The sequence below is a fragment of the Myotis nattereri genome (genome assembly GCF_964212035.1).
Source record: "Myotis nattereri genome assembly, chromosome: 7".
Lineage (NCBI taxonomy): Eukaryota > Metazoa > Chordata > Mammalia > Chiroptera > Vespertilionidae > Myotis > Myotis nattereri.
This window is the reverse complement of record NC_138082.1, coordinates 36,465,099-36,485,149: the sequence shown is the minus strand read 5'-3', so window position 1 is coordinate 36,485,149 and position 20,051 is coordinate 36,465,099. Positions and strand designations below refer to the sequence as shown.

Sequence of the window (20,051 nt, the reverse complement as noted above, 5' to 3'; positions counted from 1 at the left end):
CTGCCACCCACTACGGTTCCTTCCCCGTGGTTTTCCGTTTGCAGATTGGAGCCTGCGGGCCAGGGGGAGGGACCAAGAGGTCTGCTTTCCGCCTGCTTGCCAGTCCCCAGTCCCGCCCTGCCGCCAACCACCCTGGTTCCCTGTTGGCCATCCAGCAGTCGGAGCCTGTGGGCTGGGGGGAGGGACCGAGAGGTGGTCAATGCACCTCATAGTGACTGGTCGATCGGTCGTTCTGGTCGTTCTGGTCGTTCTGGTCTCTGGCCTTTTATTACATAGGATTATACATGTGTGCTCATATAAAGCTGCCCTGTTCCTTTAATAGATCACTCTGTGCATGTTGTGCTCCCTGTGCGCATGCACACATGCACACACACACTCATGTACACAAATAGGGTCACACTGTACATGTTGTCTTCCGTGTATACGTGCACACATGCACACACTTGTGTGTGTCTTGAAGATTTTTCTCTGTGGTGCTACCTCAGAACCAGCTTTCTATGTACCACCAGAGTTCAGGTCGATGTTTTCTTGTTGATAAAGTGTTCCAGCTGTTTCCTGTCCTTTGCTTAGGCTCCCTGGCTTCTTCTACCTTAACTGTGGTGTCCACTCTTGGTGTTTGTTTGTGTTTTTTTTTTTTTTTGACATTTTATTTTATTTTTTTTACAATTCTTTTTTTTTAAAATTAAATCTTTATTGTTCAGATTATTACAGTTGTTCCTCTTTTTTCCCCCATAGCTCCCCTCCACCTGGTTCCCACCCCACCCTCTGCCCTTACCCCCCCAACTGTCCTCACCCATAGGTGCACAATTTTTGTCCAGTCTCTTCCCGCACCCCCCACACTCCTTTCCCTCCGAGAATAGTCAGTCCACTCCTTTTCTATGCCCCTGATTCTATTATATTCACCAGTTTATTTTGTTCATCAGATTATTTATTCACTTGATTTTTAGACTCACTTGTTGATAGATGTGTATTTGTTGTTCATAATTTGTATCTTTACCTTTTTCTTCTTCTTCCTCTTCTTAAAGGATACCTTTCAGCATTTCATATAATACTGGTTTGGTGGTGATGACTCCTTTAGCTTTTTCTTATCTGTGAAGCTCTTTATCTGACCTTCAATTCTGAATGATAGCTTTGCTGGGTAAAGTAATCTTGGATCTTGGTTGTAGGTTCTTGCTATTCATCACTTTGAATACTTCTTGCCACTCCCTTCTGGCCTGCATAGTTTCTGTTGAGAAATCAGCTGACAGTCGTATGGGTACTCCCTTGTAGGTAACTGACTTTTTTTCTCTTGCTGCTTTTTTTTTTAAAATATATTTTATTGATTTTTGTACAGAGAGGAAGGGAGAGAGATAGAGAGTTAGAAACATCAATGAGAGAGAAACATAGATCAGCTGCCTCCTGCACATCTCCTACTGGAGATGTGCCCACAGCCCATTGACTGGAATTGAACCCGGGACCTTTCAGTCCGCAGGCCAACGCTCTATCCACTGAGCCAAACCGGTTTCGGCTCTTGCTGCTTTTAAGATTCTCTCTTTGTCTTTTGCCCTTGGCATTTTAATTATGATGTGTCTTGGTGTGGTCCTCTTTGGATTCCTTTTGTTTGGGGTTCTCTGCGCTTTCTGGACTTGTAAGTCTATTTCTTTCACCAGGTAGGGGAAGTTTTCTGTCATTATTTCTTCAAATAGGTTTTCAATATCTTGCTCTCTCTCTTCTTCTGGCACCCCCATAATTTGGATGTTGGTACGTTTGAAGTTGTCCCAGAGGCTCCTTACACTATCTTCATATTTTTGGATTCTTTTTTCTTTTTGTTTTTCCGATTGGGTGTTTTCTGCTTCTTCGTATTTCAAATCTTTGATTTGATTCTTGCGATCTTCTAGTCTGCTGTTGGAACTCTGTATAATATTCTTTATTTCAGTCAGTGTATGCTTAATTTCTAGTTGGTCCTTTTTCATAACCTCGAGGGTCTCACTAGATTTCTTGAGGGTCTCACTAAATTTATTGGCGGTTTCTAGAAAATTCTTGAAAAACCTTATAAGTGTGGTATTGAACTCTATATCCAGTAGTTTGCTTTCCTCCATTTCTGTCATTTGTGACCTGTTTCTTTGTCTCCGCATTTTTTATGCTTCCCTGTGTTGATAGAGTGGCTTTCTGTGCTAGGTGTCCTATACGGCCCAGTGGCTCAGCCTCCCCAATTACCTGAGGTGGACACTCTTGGTGCACCCCTTTGTGGGCTTTGTGCACAGTCTTGTTGTAATTAACACATTGTTTGCGGGTAGTTTTTATCACGCGCTAACAGGTGGCGCGGGCCATTTTTGCTAATTTTTTGCGCAAATGGCAACGTTCAGTAAAATTACGGTAACTTTAGTTTACGTATTTATACGTTACCCGCATTCTACCGCTAGTCTATAAAAAACGTATCCCGCGTCTACCAGTCAACGTAAAATGTATAAATACGTTTCCCGCATACAATGTGTTAAGCCTTGATTGTTGTAGGTATCACTGGGAGGAATTGACCTCCAGGCCAATTGGCTGTGAGAATCAGCTGTGTCTGCAGTGGGAGAACTTCTGTGCTGGGGACACCCTTCTGGGGCAAGACTTGCTTCAGTGGGGCTTTGGTGCTCACTGAGTCTGCCCCCTGAGTGTGTCCCTTATGGATCTGAGGAGTTGTAATCTGGATGGTCCCACTCTGACCACTGGGTACACTGGCTCTTGGATCTCTAAGGAGGTGCTAATTTAGCCTCTGCCTGAGGCTACCCAGCAGGAGCTATGGAGAGATCTGCAGATTCCTCTCCTTTGTTTGGGGTTTGGAGGTGCCCAGATGAGGCCCAGCTATGAAGCAATGCAAGCTTCTGTGGGGCCTTGGGCCTTCTTTTGGAAGTTCTGGGTCTCTCTGACCCAGCTGCAGTTTGTTAGGTAATTTTCAGATTGCAAAGGGCCAGGCCTTTCATATGCAAAAGCCTCTGGGAACAGCTTGGGTGAGGCGGGGTCTCTGGGGATCAACAGGGCAGAGCAAGTGGCTATGGCTGCTCCTCAGTCCTACCCTAAGACCCCCGCTTCTCAGTGTCCCGGTAATCGCTGTAAGTACCTCTGAGAGAAAGCCGCTGTTGAGTTCCGACCGATGCCAGACAGTCCAGTTTCTCCTGTATGAGTCTGGTTCCCCAGAGGCTCACCTGGAATTGGAGTTCAGAGCAGTCAGGAGCTTGAGACTCCCTCCCGATTGAAAAAAGACAACCGTGTCCTCAGTTTCCAGCCCTTTCCACGTGCTCCGAGTCCTCAGCTGCCAGCCCTTTCCATGTGCACCGCGTCCTCAGCTGCCAGCCCTTTCCGCGTGCGCCTCCGTACCTCTGCACTTTACTTCTGCACCTCCTCTGAGTCTCAGTGTGCTTTTCTCTTTCCTTCTAGTTGTAGAATTTCCACTCAGCCAGCCTTCCTGTGGTTCTGGATGATGTCCGTTTTGTCTCTTAGTTGTATTTTTGAAGTGGTTGTGTGAGGCAGCAATTTCCGGTGTTTACCTATGCCGCCATCTTGGTTTCTCTCCACTCTTGGTGTTTTGAGCAGTTAACCACTCTCCTGTTTCATCCACAGACAAGGAGGGAGGCTCTGCCCCAGCAGGCTGTGTGCTACAGGACAGGGTCTGAAAGCGCTTGCTGCGGGCATCTCAGATGGTGGCATGTTTCGCTCTGCCCTGAGCTTCTCAGGGCCCTGGACAGCTTGTTTTCTGGGATGTGATTATGCAATGATTCCACTAGATGAGCCTATCCTATGTTTCAGTCAGTTGGTGAAGAAGCAGAGTGGACCCTTAGAGTGTAGACCAGACGTTGAGACCCTGAATGAGGCACTCAGAAGCTGGGGGAGGGAGGGTTGTCCTAGGTTCCCACGGCACCCATCACTGGAGGCCGTGCCATCCCCCTGTTCCTCATGGCTTGCAGACTTGGCAGTGGGGAAGCAGGCGGGGTCGGGAGGCGGATAGGGGCCTCCCCATACTTCCTCACTTCTCCATGACCAGAATTTAGTGACAAGGTGACACCTGACTACTGGGGAGGTGCAGAGACAGTGCAGAGCTTGACCCTGGGACCACATCGGAGAGGTTTCCCATCCTGCTTAATAAGAAGAGTGAGACCCTCCTGCCTCAGCTGCTTTCCTGCAGATGGCCTGCAGCTCCTGAGATTGGCATAGGGCTGGTCTCTTGGCATCAATGGATGGATGGAGGTGTAGGTGTAGCTGTAGCAAGAGGGACAGATACTTATTGCTTGGCTTCTGCAGACCCTTTTCCCATCTCTCAGGTCCCTGTAGCAACTCCCACTGTCCCTCCAAACTTCTCGCTGTTCCCTCGTCCTGGAGTGGAACCCATCCTGGAGTGGAACCCATCCTGGAGTGGGGTCCTTTGTCTCCTGTGCCTCTCTGTGAACCTCTGGTACATCTACCACATCGCTGGCATGTCTGCCTAAGGAGGCCGGGCATGGCCACCTCCAGTGGTTTTGGTGCCAGTGTCTGCCTGGGGCTGACATCGGCCAGACCACCTGGAAGGGTCTTGACCCAGATCTCCCCACAGTTGCTCTAGCTCAGTGCTCGGCAAACTGTGGCTCGCAAGCCACATGCAGCTCTTTGGCCCCTTGAGTGTGGCCATGAAGTTTCAGTCGCACTGTACGTGCGTGACCGCACGTGGTATTTTGTGGAAGAGCCACACTCAAGGGGCCGCAGTTTGCCGACCACTACTCTAGCTGCATGGTGGTAGCCTCTTCCTCAATGGCCACCCCATGCTGAACATGCTTGTGGGGTGGCCACTCAAATCCCTTCTCCCTTTGCTCCCGCCTTCTGTGAGGCTGCTATATACTGCTGACAAGCCTTCAGCACATAGTCCTGATGCTCTGTGGCTTTGATTAATTAATCATTGCTAAACGTGCATTTATCTGGAAAATATGTGTGTGAGTGCTTTACTTTTTAACTTGGTTACAAAGTTTAATCTTTTTTTTCTGTTGTAAGTTTATGTTGTTAAATGCTTTGTACTTTTCTCTAATAGAGGGGGAGTTCACATGATCTCTGTTTTTGACTCTTTTGTGGCTCCTAAGTAACTGTGTTATCTGTATTGTAACCCCCAGAGGGGACAGCATCCCAGGAGGAAGCCCACCAGCCCAGGAACAGTCATTGCCTGAGGACCAGTGGAACATTCCAGAAAGAAGCCCACCAGCCCAAGTATCATCATCGCCTGAGGACCAGCAGGACATCCCAGAAGGAACCCCACCAGCCCAGGTATGGTCATCGCCTGAGGACCAACAGGACATCCCAGAAGGAAGCCCACCAGCCCATCGCCAGTTGTCATCACCTGAGGACCAGCAGGACACTGTCTTGGAGAAGCAGGAACCTACAGGAACAGAGAGCCTCAGACAGGAGCTTTTGAGGGGAAGCAGGTCTGCCTCAGTGGACATAAGACCCTTTGCTTCCTGTGAAGATTCTGAAGCTCTGACCCCAGCTGAGGACAGGAGCTGGGGTGAAGTGTGTGGCCTGTCCCAGGAAGCACAGCTGGAGTGCATGGGTTTGAGCATTGCCAACCATCAGGCAGATGCTGCGGGAGAGCTAGCAGAGGTGGGCCTCCCAGTGCTGCACCCTGGGTATGGGGCTGAGTGGAGCACACCCCAGGGGAGCCCAGCTACAGCCGCCAGTCCCTCGGGGCCCTCGGGGACAGCACGACTCTCACTTTCCGTACCTTTGGAGGAGCAGTGGCTAGGAGCGCAGGATGACAGGGAGGAGCTGCAGACTTGCTTACTGAAGGAGCAGCTGTCCAAGTCGAGCTTTGGGAGACCTCAGGATATTTCCTCCATTGAGCTGGTCCCGGCGGAGCATACTGCCTTCTCCGCCCCTCTGTCGCTGTGTGACCTGGGAGGCAGAGACCTGTACAGCGGCCACTCCGGCAGCTCCTCAGCCTGCTATGCCCTAGCCACAGACCTCCCCGGTGTCTTGGACACAGTGGAGGCCCCAGAGGCTGATGGAAATTCCTTTTTATGGAACCTCAGGGAAGTGTTTTACAGCCAGTGGACAGACCAAACTTCTTCCAACTGTTCCTGTGCCTCATCTGAGCTCGTGGGGACAGCCTCCCCTTCACTGGCTGGCTCCGATGTGGATGTGAGCACTTTGCATGGGCACAGGGCAGAGGTTCTGGATGACAGGGAACTGTTGTTGCTGACTGGCACCTATTTCAATCTTGGTGAAGGCCGGCAGTTCTGTGAGACCCATCTGGGCCTCAATCAGACAGAACCATCTGACACCTCAGAATGTGAAGACGTGAGTGGCCGAGAGAGCACTGGCTGTGTCCTTCCCAGTTTGGAGTCCAGCCCCATGGACATGTGTCCGTTAGAGGAGCCCAGGTCAAGCATCCAGGTCACCTCCACGCCTGTGAGAGGGGATAGCTCAGCGACATCCGGGACCACTAGCCTGCAGCAGGAAATCCAGGAGGGCACCTACTTGGGGAGCTGCTGCCACAGAGACGGCTCGCTGCTGAGTATGTCCCGGGGGTTTGTCCCTAGAGTGCAGCTGGGTGCAGGGCATCCTCGTCCCAGGGTCTGATGGCTCTCCACCCTAGTAGTTCTGGCAGAAGTGATGTATTGAAGGACATGAAGTTACAACTTACTTCTTGCACATCAGGATTATAGTATGCGTTCCCAGGACAGGGAGCCCAGGTCCCACTGGGGCTGCAGAGCAGGACGGGGTGATGTCCAGGGCCAGGCTGCTGTATCTCTGACTGGCTTCACTCTGGGAAGGTGTAGGGATTAGGCCCATTCACTTGCCTATTTGAGGGTGATTGCTTTCCTTTCCTTTCCTTTTTTTTTTTTATTAATACCCAAGGTTATTTTATTTCATTTTTATTTATTTTATGTATTTATTTGAGAGAGAGAGGAAGGGAGAGAGGAACGGAGAGGGGGAGAGAAAGAGAAATATCAATGTGAGAGAGAAACATAACATTGCCTCCTGTGCTACCCTGACTGGGAATCAAACCCACAACCTTTTGGTGTATGGGAAGATGTGCTAACCAAGCCACCGGCCAGGGCTTACTTTCTTTTTAATTTTCCTAATTACTTCATAGGTCATATTATTTTAGCCAGTTGTTTATGGTTTTGTGTTGTTGATTCCTAAGGCTTTTTCCCTAAACTTTAAAAACTTACTTAAGTAATACATACGTTATTTTAAAAAATATTTGAAAATATAAACAAAAAGAAAATAAAATCATCTGTAAACACCCCTCCCCCCATAAAAACCTCTTTTTTGGGTATAGGACCTGGAGGCCATGTAAAAGTGCAGGTGTGCACAAGCGCAGAGCATGTGTAGTTCAGTGTAACTCAGGGACCCACAGCCGGCACGTGTGTGTGCCTCCGCTGGGTCATTTACATGCCTCCACCGAGGCAGAGCCTCCCTGTTGAGGGCAGGTTTTCCAGGCTTTCCTGAGTTGGCCGGTGATTGCTGGTATCCCTGAAGTGCTTCCCTGGCTCTGGCTGCTGCGGATGTGCCAAGCTGCAGGCTCCACACCAAGTTGAGGTGATGCTGCCGCTGTGCTCAGCCTGGTGCTCTGTGCCCCCCTGCCCTCCTGCCCTGGGTGTTCTGTATGGTTTTGTGCTGCCCAGGGTGTGTGCTTGTTTCATCATGATGCTGTCTTGGTGAAGTCAGCAGAGGGCTGTGCGTTTTCGCCTTCCCCTCAGGTGTTCAGTTTGAGGTGAAGCGGGTGGAGCTCCAAGGCCCTGCTCCCCTGTTCTGCTGCTGGCTGGTGAAAAACCTCCTGCACGGCCAACAGGCCTCAGCCACTCATACCCAACTGCTGCTGGCCAGCCTGCCCAGCTCCACGCACTCCGCGTGTGAGCATCCTGGACCCAGCCCAGGGGAGGTGGGTATGTGCAGCTTGCTCTGCCTTGTAGTTGCCTGTCTGCATGGAAGTGTCTTCCTATCAGCATCCCTCTCTGTTTCTTCTGGGAAGGATGGGAGGAGGCTTTTTAACTCTGTCTTCTAATGTGCAGGATGGGGTGTGAACATGCTTCAATGTGGGTGCTAATTTGGCTCTCAGGCTGGGTTCCCAGGGGCACGGGAGGAATGGGCTGCACAGGGTTTGGGTGCTGCTGTCCATATAGCTGCAGGGAATGGGGGGTAATGCACCCATCTGCTACCGCCTCTTTTCTGATGGTTGCATGTGGCCCCTCATACCTTCCTTCACCCACACAGATACTTAGAAGCAGACCGTGGTTTGAGGAGCCCCCCAAGGCAGGGGAGTTGGAGGGGCTGGCAGCCTGTGAGGGTGCATACTCTCACAAGTACAGTACGCTGAGCCCACTGGGCAGTGGGGCCTTTGGCTTCGTGTGGACTGCTCTGGACAGGGATCAGAATAAGGAGGTACTTGGGCCCTTGGGGGCAGGTGGGGCTGGACCACCTCGGGTGGTCCCATACCTCCAGTCCTCGTGTCTGCCTGCCGGGACTCAGTGGGTAGTAGTCCTCTGTGTGCAGCACGCGGCCAGCCCTGCTTGGGGTCTGGATGCTGGGAGGAGGTCTCTGCAAAGCAAACACACTCAGCCCTGGCCGTCCCTCTGGCTGCTTCAGACACCATGAATGGCATCCATGCTCCTTCGTGCATTAGGGCTACATCTCCTTGACTTCCAGGTTCAGACCTGCAGGGCTTCTTCCCTGGCTGGTGATCCTGGCCATTCCACATATTCTGCTGCTGGATGAGCCTCAGAGCCAGTCCTGTGGAGAGGTGACTGGTAGTTGCCAGTGCGCGTGTGATTTGGGGATGTGACATTGCTGCCTGTCCCTGTGAACATTGTCTGGTGTCCCATGCCCAGTCTGCCAAGTTCTGGGAGTGCCATGCTTGCTGGAATTGATCAGAGCTGCATGCCTGGGCTGATGCCTGGTCAGAAGTCTGCAACTGTCTTCCTGCTTCTGACAATTGTTCGGTGGGTCCCTATATGAACGATCATTCCTCTGCGGTCATGACAATTGTCTCTCCTTTTCTGTCTGTGTCTCCTCAACTTTTCTTCCCCTCCTGTAACTGGGGCAGGACCTGCAGAGCCGGTGAAGTGACAGGTATGCCACTGGTCTCCTGCTGTTCCCCTGCCCTTCGCAGACACCCCTTTTATTTCTTGATGGATAACTTTTGTTTGAGGAGATTTTATTTTCAGTTCATTAAATTGTTTTTTGAGAGTGAGTGTTGAGTTTTATGAATTGTCTTTTCAGCATCTGTTGAGATGACCATGTCTGTGTTTACTTTACTATTACACTTTCAGGGGACTATCATTCATTGTACTCACACCACTTTTCATATATTGATCTTGTGTTCATCAACCTTGCTGAGCACATCTAGTCTCAGAATCGATGTTGATAATGGTTTTTGACTATTTTCTAGTTCTCAGGCATCTAGTTCCATTTTCTTGCCCAGTTCATCCAGTTCTCAGTTGAGAAATCAGGGTGAGACGGGGTGTTCTGGGGAGCGTCTGCTCCGAAGTCTCGGAGGCTTCCCTTTCTGGTGAGGTTGTGGCTCCTCAGCCCCTGGGTTCTGCGCTGTCCCATCCACCCACTATATATGTCCTCATGCCGCAAGAAGAACGTTATCATGTTCTTCTTTCATGTCCCTGGGGGCCAGGGGATTAAAGTGGGGACCCTGCCTGCCGCTGTTGAGCAAGTGTGAGTACCAGGTCCCATGGGGCAGCTTCTCCCTTCTGCTTTCCTCATAGGTGGTGGTGAAGTTTATTAAGAAGGAGAAGGTTCTGGAGGATTGTTGGATCGAGGATCCCACACTTGGAAAAGTTACGTTGGAGATATCGATCCTGTCCAGGGTGGAGCACGCCAACATCATCAAGGTGGATAGTGGTTCTCTTTGAGAGATGCCCTGATAGGACTCACAGGAGCATCCTAAACATGCCTGAGGCATCTGGGCAGTGCCGGACCCACGTTGTCTCTTCCTAGATCCTGGACATATTCGAGAACCAGAGCTTCTTTCAGCTGGTGATGGAGAAGCACGGCTCTGGCCTGGACCTCTTTGCGTTCATCGACCACCACCCCAGCCTGGATGAGCCATTGGCCAGTTACATCTTCCGACAGGTGACTCGGCCGGAGCTGTGTAGGGAGGGTGGCCGGGGCGCTCTGTCCTAGAGGCTGCACTCAGTCCTCTCTGAGTTACGTCTAGCCTTCAGTTTTTGAGAAGAGAATTTTGTGGTTGAAGTAGAGAAAGTGTGGTTGGGAAGGAAGGATGAGGCCAGATACCTGGAATGATTGGGGAATGATTGAAGTAGGGTTAATGATTGAAGTTTATTTACATACATAGATTATCTACACCAACCTCAAAGTGAGCCAACAGAGCTGTCAGCCTGAGCTCTTCGACCTGCAGGTTTGATCTGGGTTTTTGCCTACAACCAGGAAACTACTGCTAACTTGTGCAGCAGCAGTCGTTCTAGTGCCTCCACCATGAGGCTGTTTGGGTTAAATGAGAGAGCACCTATCTCTAAGGCATACGTGCAGCACGGCGGCCTGGAGGGGCGTGTGGACAGGTGTGCAGCAGGGAGTCCTGAGGGCGGTGTGCTGCAGGATGTCCTGGACAGGGCGGGGATGTGAATAAGGCAGATTTGCTCTTAGACTAACAGTCACTTGGAGGTGACTCAATCTCTAAAGGCAACTTCCCTGAATTGACATTGCTTCCTCAAAGCTATAAACTCCCAGAGGTTATTGGATTTCTGAAATTAAGTTTCTGAGGCACCTACTTGTAGTTTCAGGCACTGTGGTTCTGTGCAAGGAATGTTACCTCTCTCCCTCTTCCTTGTTGGAAGATCATATACTCGTCTGCTTTACTTCATGGCAAAGATTTGTTTCTGAATTCTTCATGGTAAAAAGAGTGTCTGTCTGAGGTAACAGTAGTTAAAAGCTGCCGCCTGACTTAATTCTGGGGCTACTGATATTGGTGATTATAGTGTTCGATATTGTACAATTTTTTAAAAATATATATTTTATTGATTTTTTATAGAGAGGAGGGGAGAGGGATAGAGAGTTAGAAACATCAGTGAGAGAGAAACATCGATCAGCTGCCTCCTGCACGCCCCCCACCGGAGATGTGCCCGCAACCAAGGTACATGCCCTTGACCAGAATCGAACCTGGGACCCTTGAGTCCACAGGTCGACGCTCTATCCGCTGAGCCAAACTGGTTAGGGCGATATTGTACAATTTTTGCAGGAAGTATCTATAGCCCATTAGTAAATCAATATACATAATAATATAGTAAACAGTCATTTTATAGAACTATTATTATTATATGTAAATATGTATACATAATGCCTGTTATCAGTGTGCTGCCTGCTTGGCTGGGGAGTGGAGGGGTGGTGAGTGGGGCCTGTGACCAGCTCTCCTGGCATCTAGGGCTTTAGGGACTAGCAGCAGGTCTGTTTATTGTCCAGGGTCAGGTTCTCTTACCCCTTTGTAGTTATAAGCTTGATGAAACTTTCCTTGTTCAGATGAAATGTGGTCTGTTTCCTGACTGGGCCCTGATATGTGTGTATGAACATAAGTGTGTGTGCTCATGTATATCTATGCATGTGTGTGTACATGCATGTTATAAAAACATGTTTCAATATATAAATATGCAGGTGTTTGCATACATGTGTATATAAATACATTTATTGATTGTCAGTTAACCTATCATTAGCCATTGCTTCTGGTTCATACTCATTTGTAAATATACATCCATGAAATCACTATGCTGATGGTACAACTGGTGTCCAGTTTATGAATGCAGCCAGAATGTACCAATCTACTTCAGCTTAACGGAACAGCTACCTTTGTTGGTGTCTGTCACCAAATAGGCAGTGTGGGCCATCCCAGGCCCAGGGGACAGCAGTGTATTATAATAACTTTGCCCTTTCGGAGTGCAGGCTAACACCTTGGGCTCATGGAAATGGAGCCGATTCCAATGGAATTACTCTGAATCCACGTGGCTGAGAGTCCTGCATGCGTTGCAGCCAGTGTGGGTGCTGCTGCTGCTTTTTGAGAAGCTGCAGAGCCCTGAAATAATAGTTTGGGGATGTGGCTTTGTGCTTAGGTCTGCTCCTAAACTGCTGCGTGAACTCTGCTGAACCCAACGGCCGGACTTGGGCTTTCTCTGGGGCCACTTCCCATTAGTGTCCACCCCACACTCATTAAAATGCCGCCACATGTCTCTGTAGCTTCTGCTTGTGGTCTGTGTCTTTCCTGTGTCATGGCGTGGGTCAGTGCGTGAGAGGATGTCTGCTGGGAAGTTTTTGTCAGTAGCACAGAGATAAAGAGGACGTAAGAATCATGCATTTGTGTGGGAGGAAAGTGGGCAGCGGAAGGTATAGTATCAGTGATGTAGGTGAGGAGCCCTGTGGTCTGCGGCTCGGCCTGCTACCTGTGGCCCTGATGCCGTCGTGTTCTTAAAAACGTGAGAAGAGGGTAGATCTTATGTTGTGTCCACGTCACAAATAATAGCAGTGGTACAGTTTTTAAAGTCATGTGTTCTCATTTGTGTTTGTTGGGGAGATGTGTGCCAGCCGTGGCGAGCACACTGCCTGGAAGCGCTCTGCCTCCGTGTTGGCCAGGTTGTGTCTGTAGCATCCAGTGGTCTTTCCTGTCACTGTTTCATCACGAGTTAGAGAACGTCTATTTTATTTTTCTTTGTTGTTTTCTGTTTTGCTTGTCAGTCCTTATTTTAAATGCATGTTTTGAGTGAACTACTTTGTACAAAGTCCTATGGCCTCTTGGTTTCAGCTGGTGTCGGCAGTGGGGTATCTCCGCTCGAAGAGCATCCTTCACCGGGACATCAAGGATGAGAACATCGTGATTGCTGAGGACTTCACCATTAAGCTCATAGACTTCGGCTCCGCTGCCTACTTGGAAAGGGGCAAACTGTTCTACACCTTCTGTGGGACAATTGAGTACTGTGCGCCTGAAGTTCTCATGGGGAATCCGTACGTATTGCACCACTTGGCCTCGTCATCTGTCAATTTTAGGCAGGGAAAATGTGTGATGAGAGATAAAGGATGATATTTGGAAAGTCGGCAAACAGGCAAAGGAAGGAAGATTGGTCAGGGAAGCTGGGCAATGAATACAGGATTCTCTATATTAATTTCTCAACTTTTGTTTATGTGTGCAATTTTATACAATTAAAAGTTAAAAAGATAAAGGAATCCCAAAAGATGGGACTCTCCAAATAAGCAAAGAGGAGTCTTGTTTAGTAGGGCTCATTTTGATGACAGGAATAATAATCTGTTCCCATAAAATATGTTGGGCTGGCCGTTGATACAGCAGGAAATCAGTAACAGAGGCAGAGCTGAGGCAGCACCGTGCCAAGACGGCACCTTGGCTGGAGGTGCTGTTGTGTCTCGCTGGGAGAAGCAGGTCCTGGGGGTGCGGGCTGCTCTGGTGTCTGTTCGGGAAGCCTAGGGGCTTTGGGGCAGCCTGGGCAGGGCCTGCTCTTGGGGACTCAGGAGAGCAGAGAACCCTGATTATTGCTCAGGTGTTGCTGGGGTGGAGTGCAAACAGTTCTCAGTATTGTCTGCTTCACACACACGAATTTCTATGTCATCCACATATAATGAAGTGACTTATTTTGGTCACATATAATGACTTATTTTGGTCAGATCCAGATAGCAGGCACTTTCCTGCAGCACCTACACGTATGTCAGGTCTAGGGAGACTGTCTCTGGAGGTGCTGTGACTAGGACAGATGTCAGTGTTGTGTGGGCTTCCCTGCAGTGCTGTGCTATACCCTCAGAGCCCACCTCTGGTTCTGTTCTGATGTGACAGGTGTATGGGGACATTCAGCCAGACCTGGTCAGAGCCAGATTAGAACCCAGGTGGCCTGAGTCTGGAGCATTTGCTTATGGACACTGCTGTCTCTTTGCCATGCCTCAGGGTCCCAGAAATCTCTCGGCATTGGTGTGAGATGTGACTGGCACTCTGTCACAGTGTCTGCTCAGGTCACGTTTCATTTCAGAGTCAGGCAGAGAGGACTGCAGGATGCTCATGTGGAGTCTGCTGCCCTCCTGATCCACACGCTAGGCTGGCCCTGTGAGCAGAACGACCAGGCTTTTTGTCCACAGCAGAAGGGGGGTGGGGTGGCTAAATAAACCATCTCCCTGTCACCTCTGTGCACATCTAGAGCCACAGACAATGACATACTTACGGGGGATCATCTACGAAGAGCCTATAAGATATAATTTGGTTACCCTGGCACCTCAGAGTGCCAGTGGCTGTTGTCCTGTGGTGCCCATCATGACATCCGTGTTGGAGGGGCCTTTGTGTCCACAGGACCGTGAATGTGCTGATGGGTGGCTTGTCTGCCCCACTCTCACCCCATGCCTTCCTCCCACTTTCTCCCGGTGGCCCCACCCAGTATCATTTCTGCTCCTTCCTCCCCAGCTGGGCTGCAGGTGTCCTCAGAGCTCCGTCCTCCATCCTGGGTGCTTCTCCCATCTCATGGGCCAAAAGACTTCTGAGCTCCGATTCTAGATCCTATCCTCAGGAGCTTTTCTTCCTCCCTCATCATTTTCATGTCTGTCCACTCAAGGGCTCAGCAAACTATGGTCCTGGGCCATATCTGGCCCACTAGTTGTTTTTATAAAGCTTCATTGGCACACAGCCACATGGATTGGCTTATTTATGTCTGTAGCTGCTGCTGTGCTGCCATGGCAGAAAGAAGGGGTAGTGACAGAAGCCGTGTGGCCTGCAGCCCAAATCTACTCTCTGCCATCTCTGAAGGGCACACTGCCCTGTTCTGGAACTCCCTGTGGTTCCCCATGGCCCTGCTGCCTTGCACGCTGCTGTGCCTTCTGTCCATCTCCACTGGGACATCCCCCACACCCCCAGGGGATGCTGTCTCTGATCCCTTGTGCCGTGTACATTGTCCCACCCACTGGTGGGCATTCTGTCTCCTGAATTAGTCTCTCAGCTGCCCAAGCACCATGGCTTTGTGTCGTCTCCCTCTCCTGGCACGGAGCGGTACCTGACCAGAGCAGATGTGCCGGATATTGAGGATGTGGTCCGGAGCATGTCGAACCTCACTGGGCACCATCTTGGGTGACTGGGGACTTGGGGCTCACACTCCTTGACTGAGCTGCTGTGTGCCATGAGTGCTGTCTTCTGTCAGTTACAAGGGTCCGGAGCTAGAGATGTGGTCCCTGGGAGTCACGCTGTACACGCTCATCTTTGAGGAGAACCCCTTCTGCGAGCTGGAGGAGACCCTGGAAGCTGCAATAAACCCCCCGTACTTGGTGTCAGAAGGTGAGCAGGGCTGCAGCCGGCATCCCTCCCTCCCTTCTGTCTCCTAGAGCCTTTGTCAGAGCTGCCTTATTTCCATTTCTCTCATACTTTGTTTTTTAATCATTATATATTTTTATTGATTTTAGAGAGGAAGGGAGAGAGACAGATAGAAACATCAATAATGAGAGAGAATTATCAATCAGCTGCCTCCCACATGCTCTCTACTGGGGAATGAGCCTGCAACCCGGGCATGTACTCTGACTGGGAATCAAACCGTGACCTCCTGATTCATGGTTCGATGCTCAACCACTGAGCCACACCGGCTGGGCCATTCCTCTCATACTTTGATTTGAACAGAAGGATGGTTGGGATCTGACTTTAAAATATCGCAATAATTCTATTAGTATGAGCTTCCCCTTTGGATTACAGGGGAATTAGACATTATTCTGAGAGTTAGGCATTAATGATTGTGGGTTTGGCCATCAGTGGGAAGGGGGGAAAATGGAGGGACTCAAGCCCCAGGAGCTCCCACGGAAGGAAGCCTGGGGGTGTTTGTCACACCTCAAGCGCCCCATGAGCTGGCAGTGTGAGCTTGATTTGCTTCTGAAGTGAGGACCAGCATGGGAGGCAGATATGAACTTGGTGGCTGGAAAGGACTTATTAGTCTGCAGCTGGCCCATAGGATTCTGAAGTCCCTTCCAGTCTTGACAGTTTGTGATTCCATAGTTGTCACTTATTGTTACGAGTATCAAGGTAACTAGTATCTTCAAGCATGAAGTCTGTGCCTTGATTCTTTGCTTGGGTTAGAAGCCTGTGTCTCAGGTGGCTGTGGCACTCACACAGACAGGGGGCTCAAAAAGCAACCATTTGCTTCTCAGTCTTAAGGCTAGGAGTCCAAGGTCCAGGCACTGGCCTTTTCAGCTGCTGGTGAGAGCCTCTTCCTGTGTTACAGACAGCAGCCTGTTCTGTGTCCTCACGTGGTAGAGAGAGGGACAGAGTGAGCTTTCTGGCCTCTCTTACAAGGGCATCAATACCATCATGGGGCCTCACCTAATCACCCTGGTCACCTCCCAAAGGCCCCACCTCCTCTTACCACCACCATGGGGGCAGGGCTTCAGCATGCGCATTTGAGGGGTCACAATCAGCCCCCAGTGACCCAGGAGAGGACTGTAGGGTGCTGCTGATCTCTGGATCCTAGGACTCCTGCAGCCCTTTCCTGTCACACCCTGTGTTATTCTGGGCTCTGCACAAGCACAGCCCCTGAAAACAGACCATGGTTAGGGATTTCTGCACAGTGAGTGATGAAGGCAGGATCTCAAGCTCCCAGCTCTCATTTCAGAGGTGATAGATGGCTTTTGTAGCCTTTCTCAAAGCACAGCTGAAGGCCCCATGTGCTGAAAACCTGGAGTTGCTAGTTAAAAATGAGGGTTCCAGGGCCACATGTCCAGTTGGAGGTGCTCCTGGGGGCAGGTAGGACTGTGGTTTTGATGCCCTTCACTTGAGCCCATCCTGGACCACTGATGGTCTTCTGGCCCTATGCTTAGGGTGGGTTTTTATGTCCCCAGATCTCATGAACCTCATGTCTGGGCTGCTGCAGCCTGTCCCCGAGCAGCGCACCACCTTGGAGAAGCTGGTGACAGACCCTTGGGTTACCCAGCCCGTGAACCTTGCAGACTACACCTGGGAGGAAGTGTGTGGAATAAACAAGCCAGGTATGAGGTGTGACCTATGAACCAGAGAGGGTGAGGAGGTTCCCCAGGCTACCTTCTGGGTCTCGGGAGGCAGGGTAGCTCCCACTCCATGCTGTCCTGTCCTGGACTTACACCTGTGGAGCAAATGGGGCTTGATTCTGTGGTCCCTGAATGTCACCAGGGTTCAGAACTTGGCTGTGGTCCTTGGAGGGTGGGGGAGTGCCCATGGACCCTGTGTTGACATGGCACCTACAGAGGAGTTTAGCTGGGGCTTTAAGAGGTGCCGTAGGTAATGGTCTGAGTGGGCTGAAGGGAATGATAAGATCACAGATAGGGAGTGCAGGCCTCTGGAGCAGTGGTTCTCAACCTTCTGGCCCTTTAAATACAGTTCCTCATGTTGTGACCCAACCATAAAAATATTTTCGTTGCTACTTCATAACTGTAATGTTGCTACTGTTATCAATCGTAATGTAAATAGCTGATATGCAGGATGGTCTTAGGCGACCCCTGTGAAAGGGTCGTTCGACCGCCAAAGGGGTCACAACCCACAGGTTGAGAACCGCTGCTCTGGAGGCTCCTGGCAGCACAGCCAAGCAGGAGCAGCTGTATGGTCACTGCTCAGAGCAGGTGGCCCAGCTGGTGTTGATGGCTCTGGTGTAGAAGCCCCACAGCACCTCAGCAGTCCAGGAACTCTAGGGCTTTGCCAGTTGGGTTCTGAAGAGTCCTTCTCGTCTTTCAGTCCTGTCCAGAGAGAAGCAAAGTGTTTGAGAATCATGTGTTGTTAGCATGTGATACAATGTCTTCTTTCTTCAGAAAGTAGAGTCGTGTCCACTGTGAGTCTGGAGGTGGAGAGCAGGAGCCCCAACGAAGTGGCTCAGCATCCGGAGCTGGCGGCGCCCCCTAATGGTCCTCATCCATTCAGGAAAAGTAATTCTCAAGATTGAGTCCAGTTCACCTAAAAACTCATGTGCATTTGATAAATGCTAGAACAAAAGCCAGTGGTGCTATATTATTTTAGGTTTATAAAATAGACATGGAGTTCATTTTTTTCATGGCCTTGGAAAAACACTGTAGAGTTCAGTACTATGAAAGGACTTTGAATCTGTGAACTTCTGAAAAGCATAAAAGCATTTTCAAATTCTCTCTTATTTCTGTATATATTCATATGTTTTGTTTCCTTTGACCCAGTCTATGCTTATCTGATAGGTAGAATTTGTAGAACTGATGACCAGGGTATTTCATTAATTTATTTCCTTGAACATTTTCCAAATTAAAGCAATTTTGTTAGTAAAAATTACACTGACTTGGACTTTATGAATTCTTGTACAATGCAAATGTGGGGAGCACTGTCAAGAGGTTCACCTTCAGACAGTTTGGGGGGTCCCTTCCTGGGTGGGAGCTCTTCAGCTTGCTTAGTCTAAGGCAGGGGTCCTCAAACTTTTTAAACAGGGGGCCAGTTCACTGTCCCTCAGACCGTTGGAGGGCCGGACTATAGTTTAAAAAAAAACTATGAACAAATTCCTATGCACACTGCACATATCTTATTTTGAAGTAAAAAAACAAAATGGGAACAAATACAATATTTGTATTTGCATGTGGCCCGCGGGCCGTAGTTTGAGGACCCCTGGTCTAAGGAGACTGAGTGTGTGTTCTCAAGACACTTCCCTTGTGCCCATGCACAGCTTGTTAGAGTTGGCCCACTGTCTGTCCAGGCTCTGAGGTACAGTGGGCTTTGCAGCAGGACTCTGCTGTTCACCCACAACACTGCCCTGCCCCGTACCCACAGACCTCCTGCAGCCAGAAGTCCAGGTCCCCCCTCTTCAGTGATATGTGGGCATCCAGCCCTGTCACTGTTCTACCCTTGCTCAGGTCCCAGTGTCTCTCAAACAATCAGCTAGCTCAAACACTTGAAATCTAGCCTCTATTTTGTATCTGTTGGGAGGGGAGGGATTGGTCAGGGGTAAGAGAAAAATCTTTCTTTTCCTCCCCACCACACTGAGATAGCAGGAAAAAAACAAAACCCAAGACTCTCCGCCCCTTTCCCCCACGTCGTTACTTTCTGCAGGTCCCAAAGCTCCTCCTGCCCAGAGCCCTCAGGAAGACTTCGGGGGCCAGGCTGCCTGCAGTGTTCCTGTGCTCAGTTTCTAGTGCTCATTTAGGAAGCACTCACTGTGTTAATATTTTAGGACACTCAGATGACAATTCACTTTATTTTCAACTACTAGGATATGGGATTTCACTATCTCCTTCCTTTTATGTATTTATTTTTAAAATATATTTTTATTGATTTTAGAGAGGGAGGAGAGAGATAAAAACAATGAGAATCATTGATCTGCTGACTCCTGTACGCCCCCTACTGGGATTGAACCCACAACCCAGGCATATGCCCTGACCTGGAATCAACTGGTTCCTGGGTCAAGGCTCAACTGGGCTATCTTCTTCCTTTTAGAAAGTGCTGCCCTAGTCTTCCTGCCATCACAAAACACTGATGGGCTCCCCTCCTCCATCAGGGACGGGAAAGGCAGGGTTTTTTTTTTTTTTTTTTAATTTTTTTTAAATATATTTTTTATTGATTTTTTACAGAGAGGAAGGGAGAGAGATAGAGAGCTAGAAACATCGATGAGAGAGAAACATCGATCAGCTGCCTCCTGCACATCTCCTACTGGGGATATGCCCGCAACCCAGGTACATGGAAAGGCAGGGTTTTTAGAAGTCTATTCTTTTTAAGTGTGTAGGAAAAAGCTAGTGATGTTTATACTCTTCGGAATGAGTTTATGTTCTAAGAACTGTTTTCAAGAGTGGAAAAAAACCCCAAAATTTATCCTTGGAGTGTTTATGATGCTTCTAACAAAAAAAATTACAGAATGTTTTCTTCAGACAGGTGTGCACTGGGCTTATAATGCAAAGTCCTTCCTCTTCAAGAACTCTTCCTTCTTTTTAAGAACAAATAATTAAAACTCATCTGACTTGAGGGCAGTAGAAGGTTTGATACTTTAAGAGTGTTCTTTGCAGAAAGAATCCTGGTAGAAAAGTTCTGAGTCTGAGGCTGACATTTTCCTATCCATGTCCCAACTATGAATCCAGAAAGCAAAATGTTCAGAACAAAATGAAGATGCTGTGGACCT

At 49.3% G+C, this 20,051-nt stretch overlaps 1 protein-coding gene across 1 annotated transcript in view; it reads left to right on the top strand.

Annotated features, from left to right (window-relative positions):
* The window catches only part of PASK (PAS domain containing serine/threonine kinase), a gene marked incomplete at its 5' end in the record, with an annotated part of 31,607 nt that extends 13,390 nt beyond the window's left edge, over positions 1-18,217 (top strand). The window contains 9 exons of the mRNA XM_081095140.1: positions 5,100-6,496; positions 7,689-7,870; positions 8,203-8,370; positions 9,705-9,830; positions 9,937-10,071; positions 12,743-12,942; positions 15,123-15,256; positions 16,801-16,947; positions 17,740-18,217. Coding sequence (XP_080951266.1) covers positions 5,100-6,496; positions 7,689-7,870; positions 8,203-8,370; positions 9,705-9,830; positions 9,937-10,071; positions 12,743-12,942; positions 15,123-15,256; positions 16,801-16,947; positions 17,740-17,870 — 2,620 coding nt within the window. The 3' untranslated portion in view covers positions 17,871-18,217. The remainder of the gene's footprint in view (positions 1-5,099; positions 6,497-7,688; positions 7,871-8,202; positions 8,371-9,704; positions 9,831-9,936; positions 10,072-12,742; positions 12,943-15,122; positions 15,257-16,800; positions 16,948-17,739) is intronic.
* Positions 18,218-20,051: the final 1,834 nt, after the last annotated feature.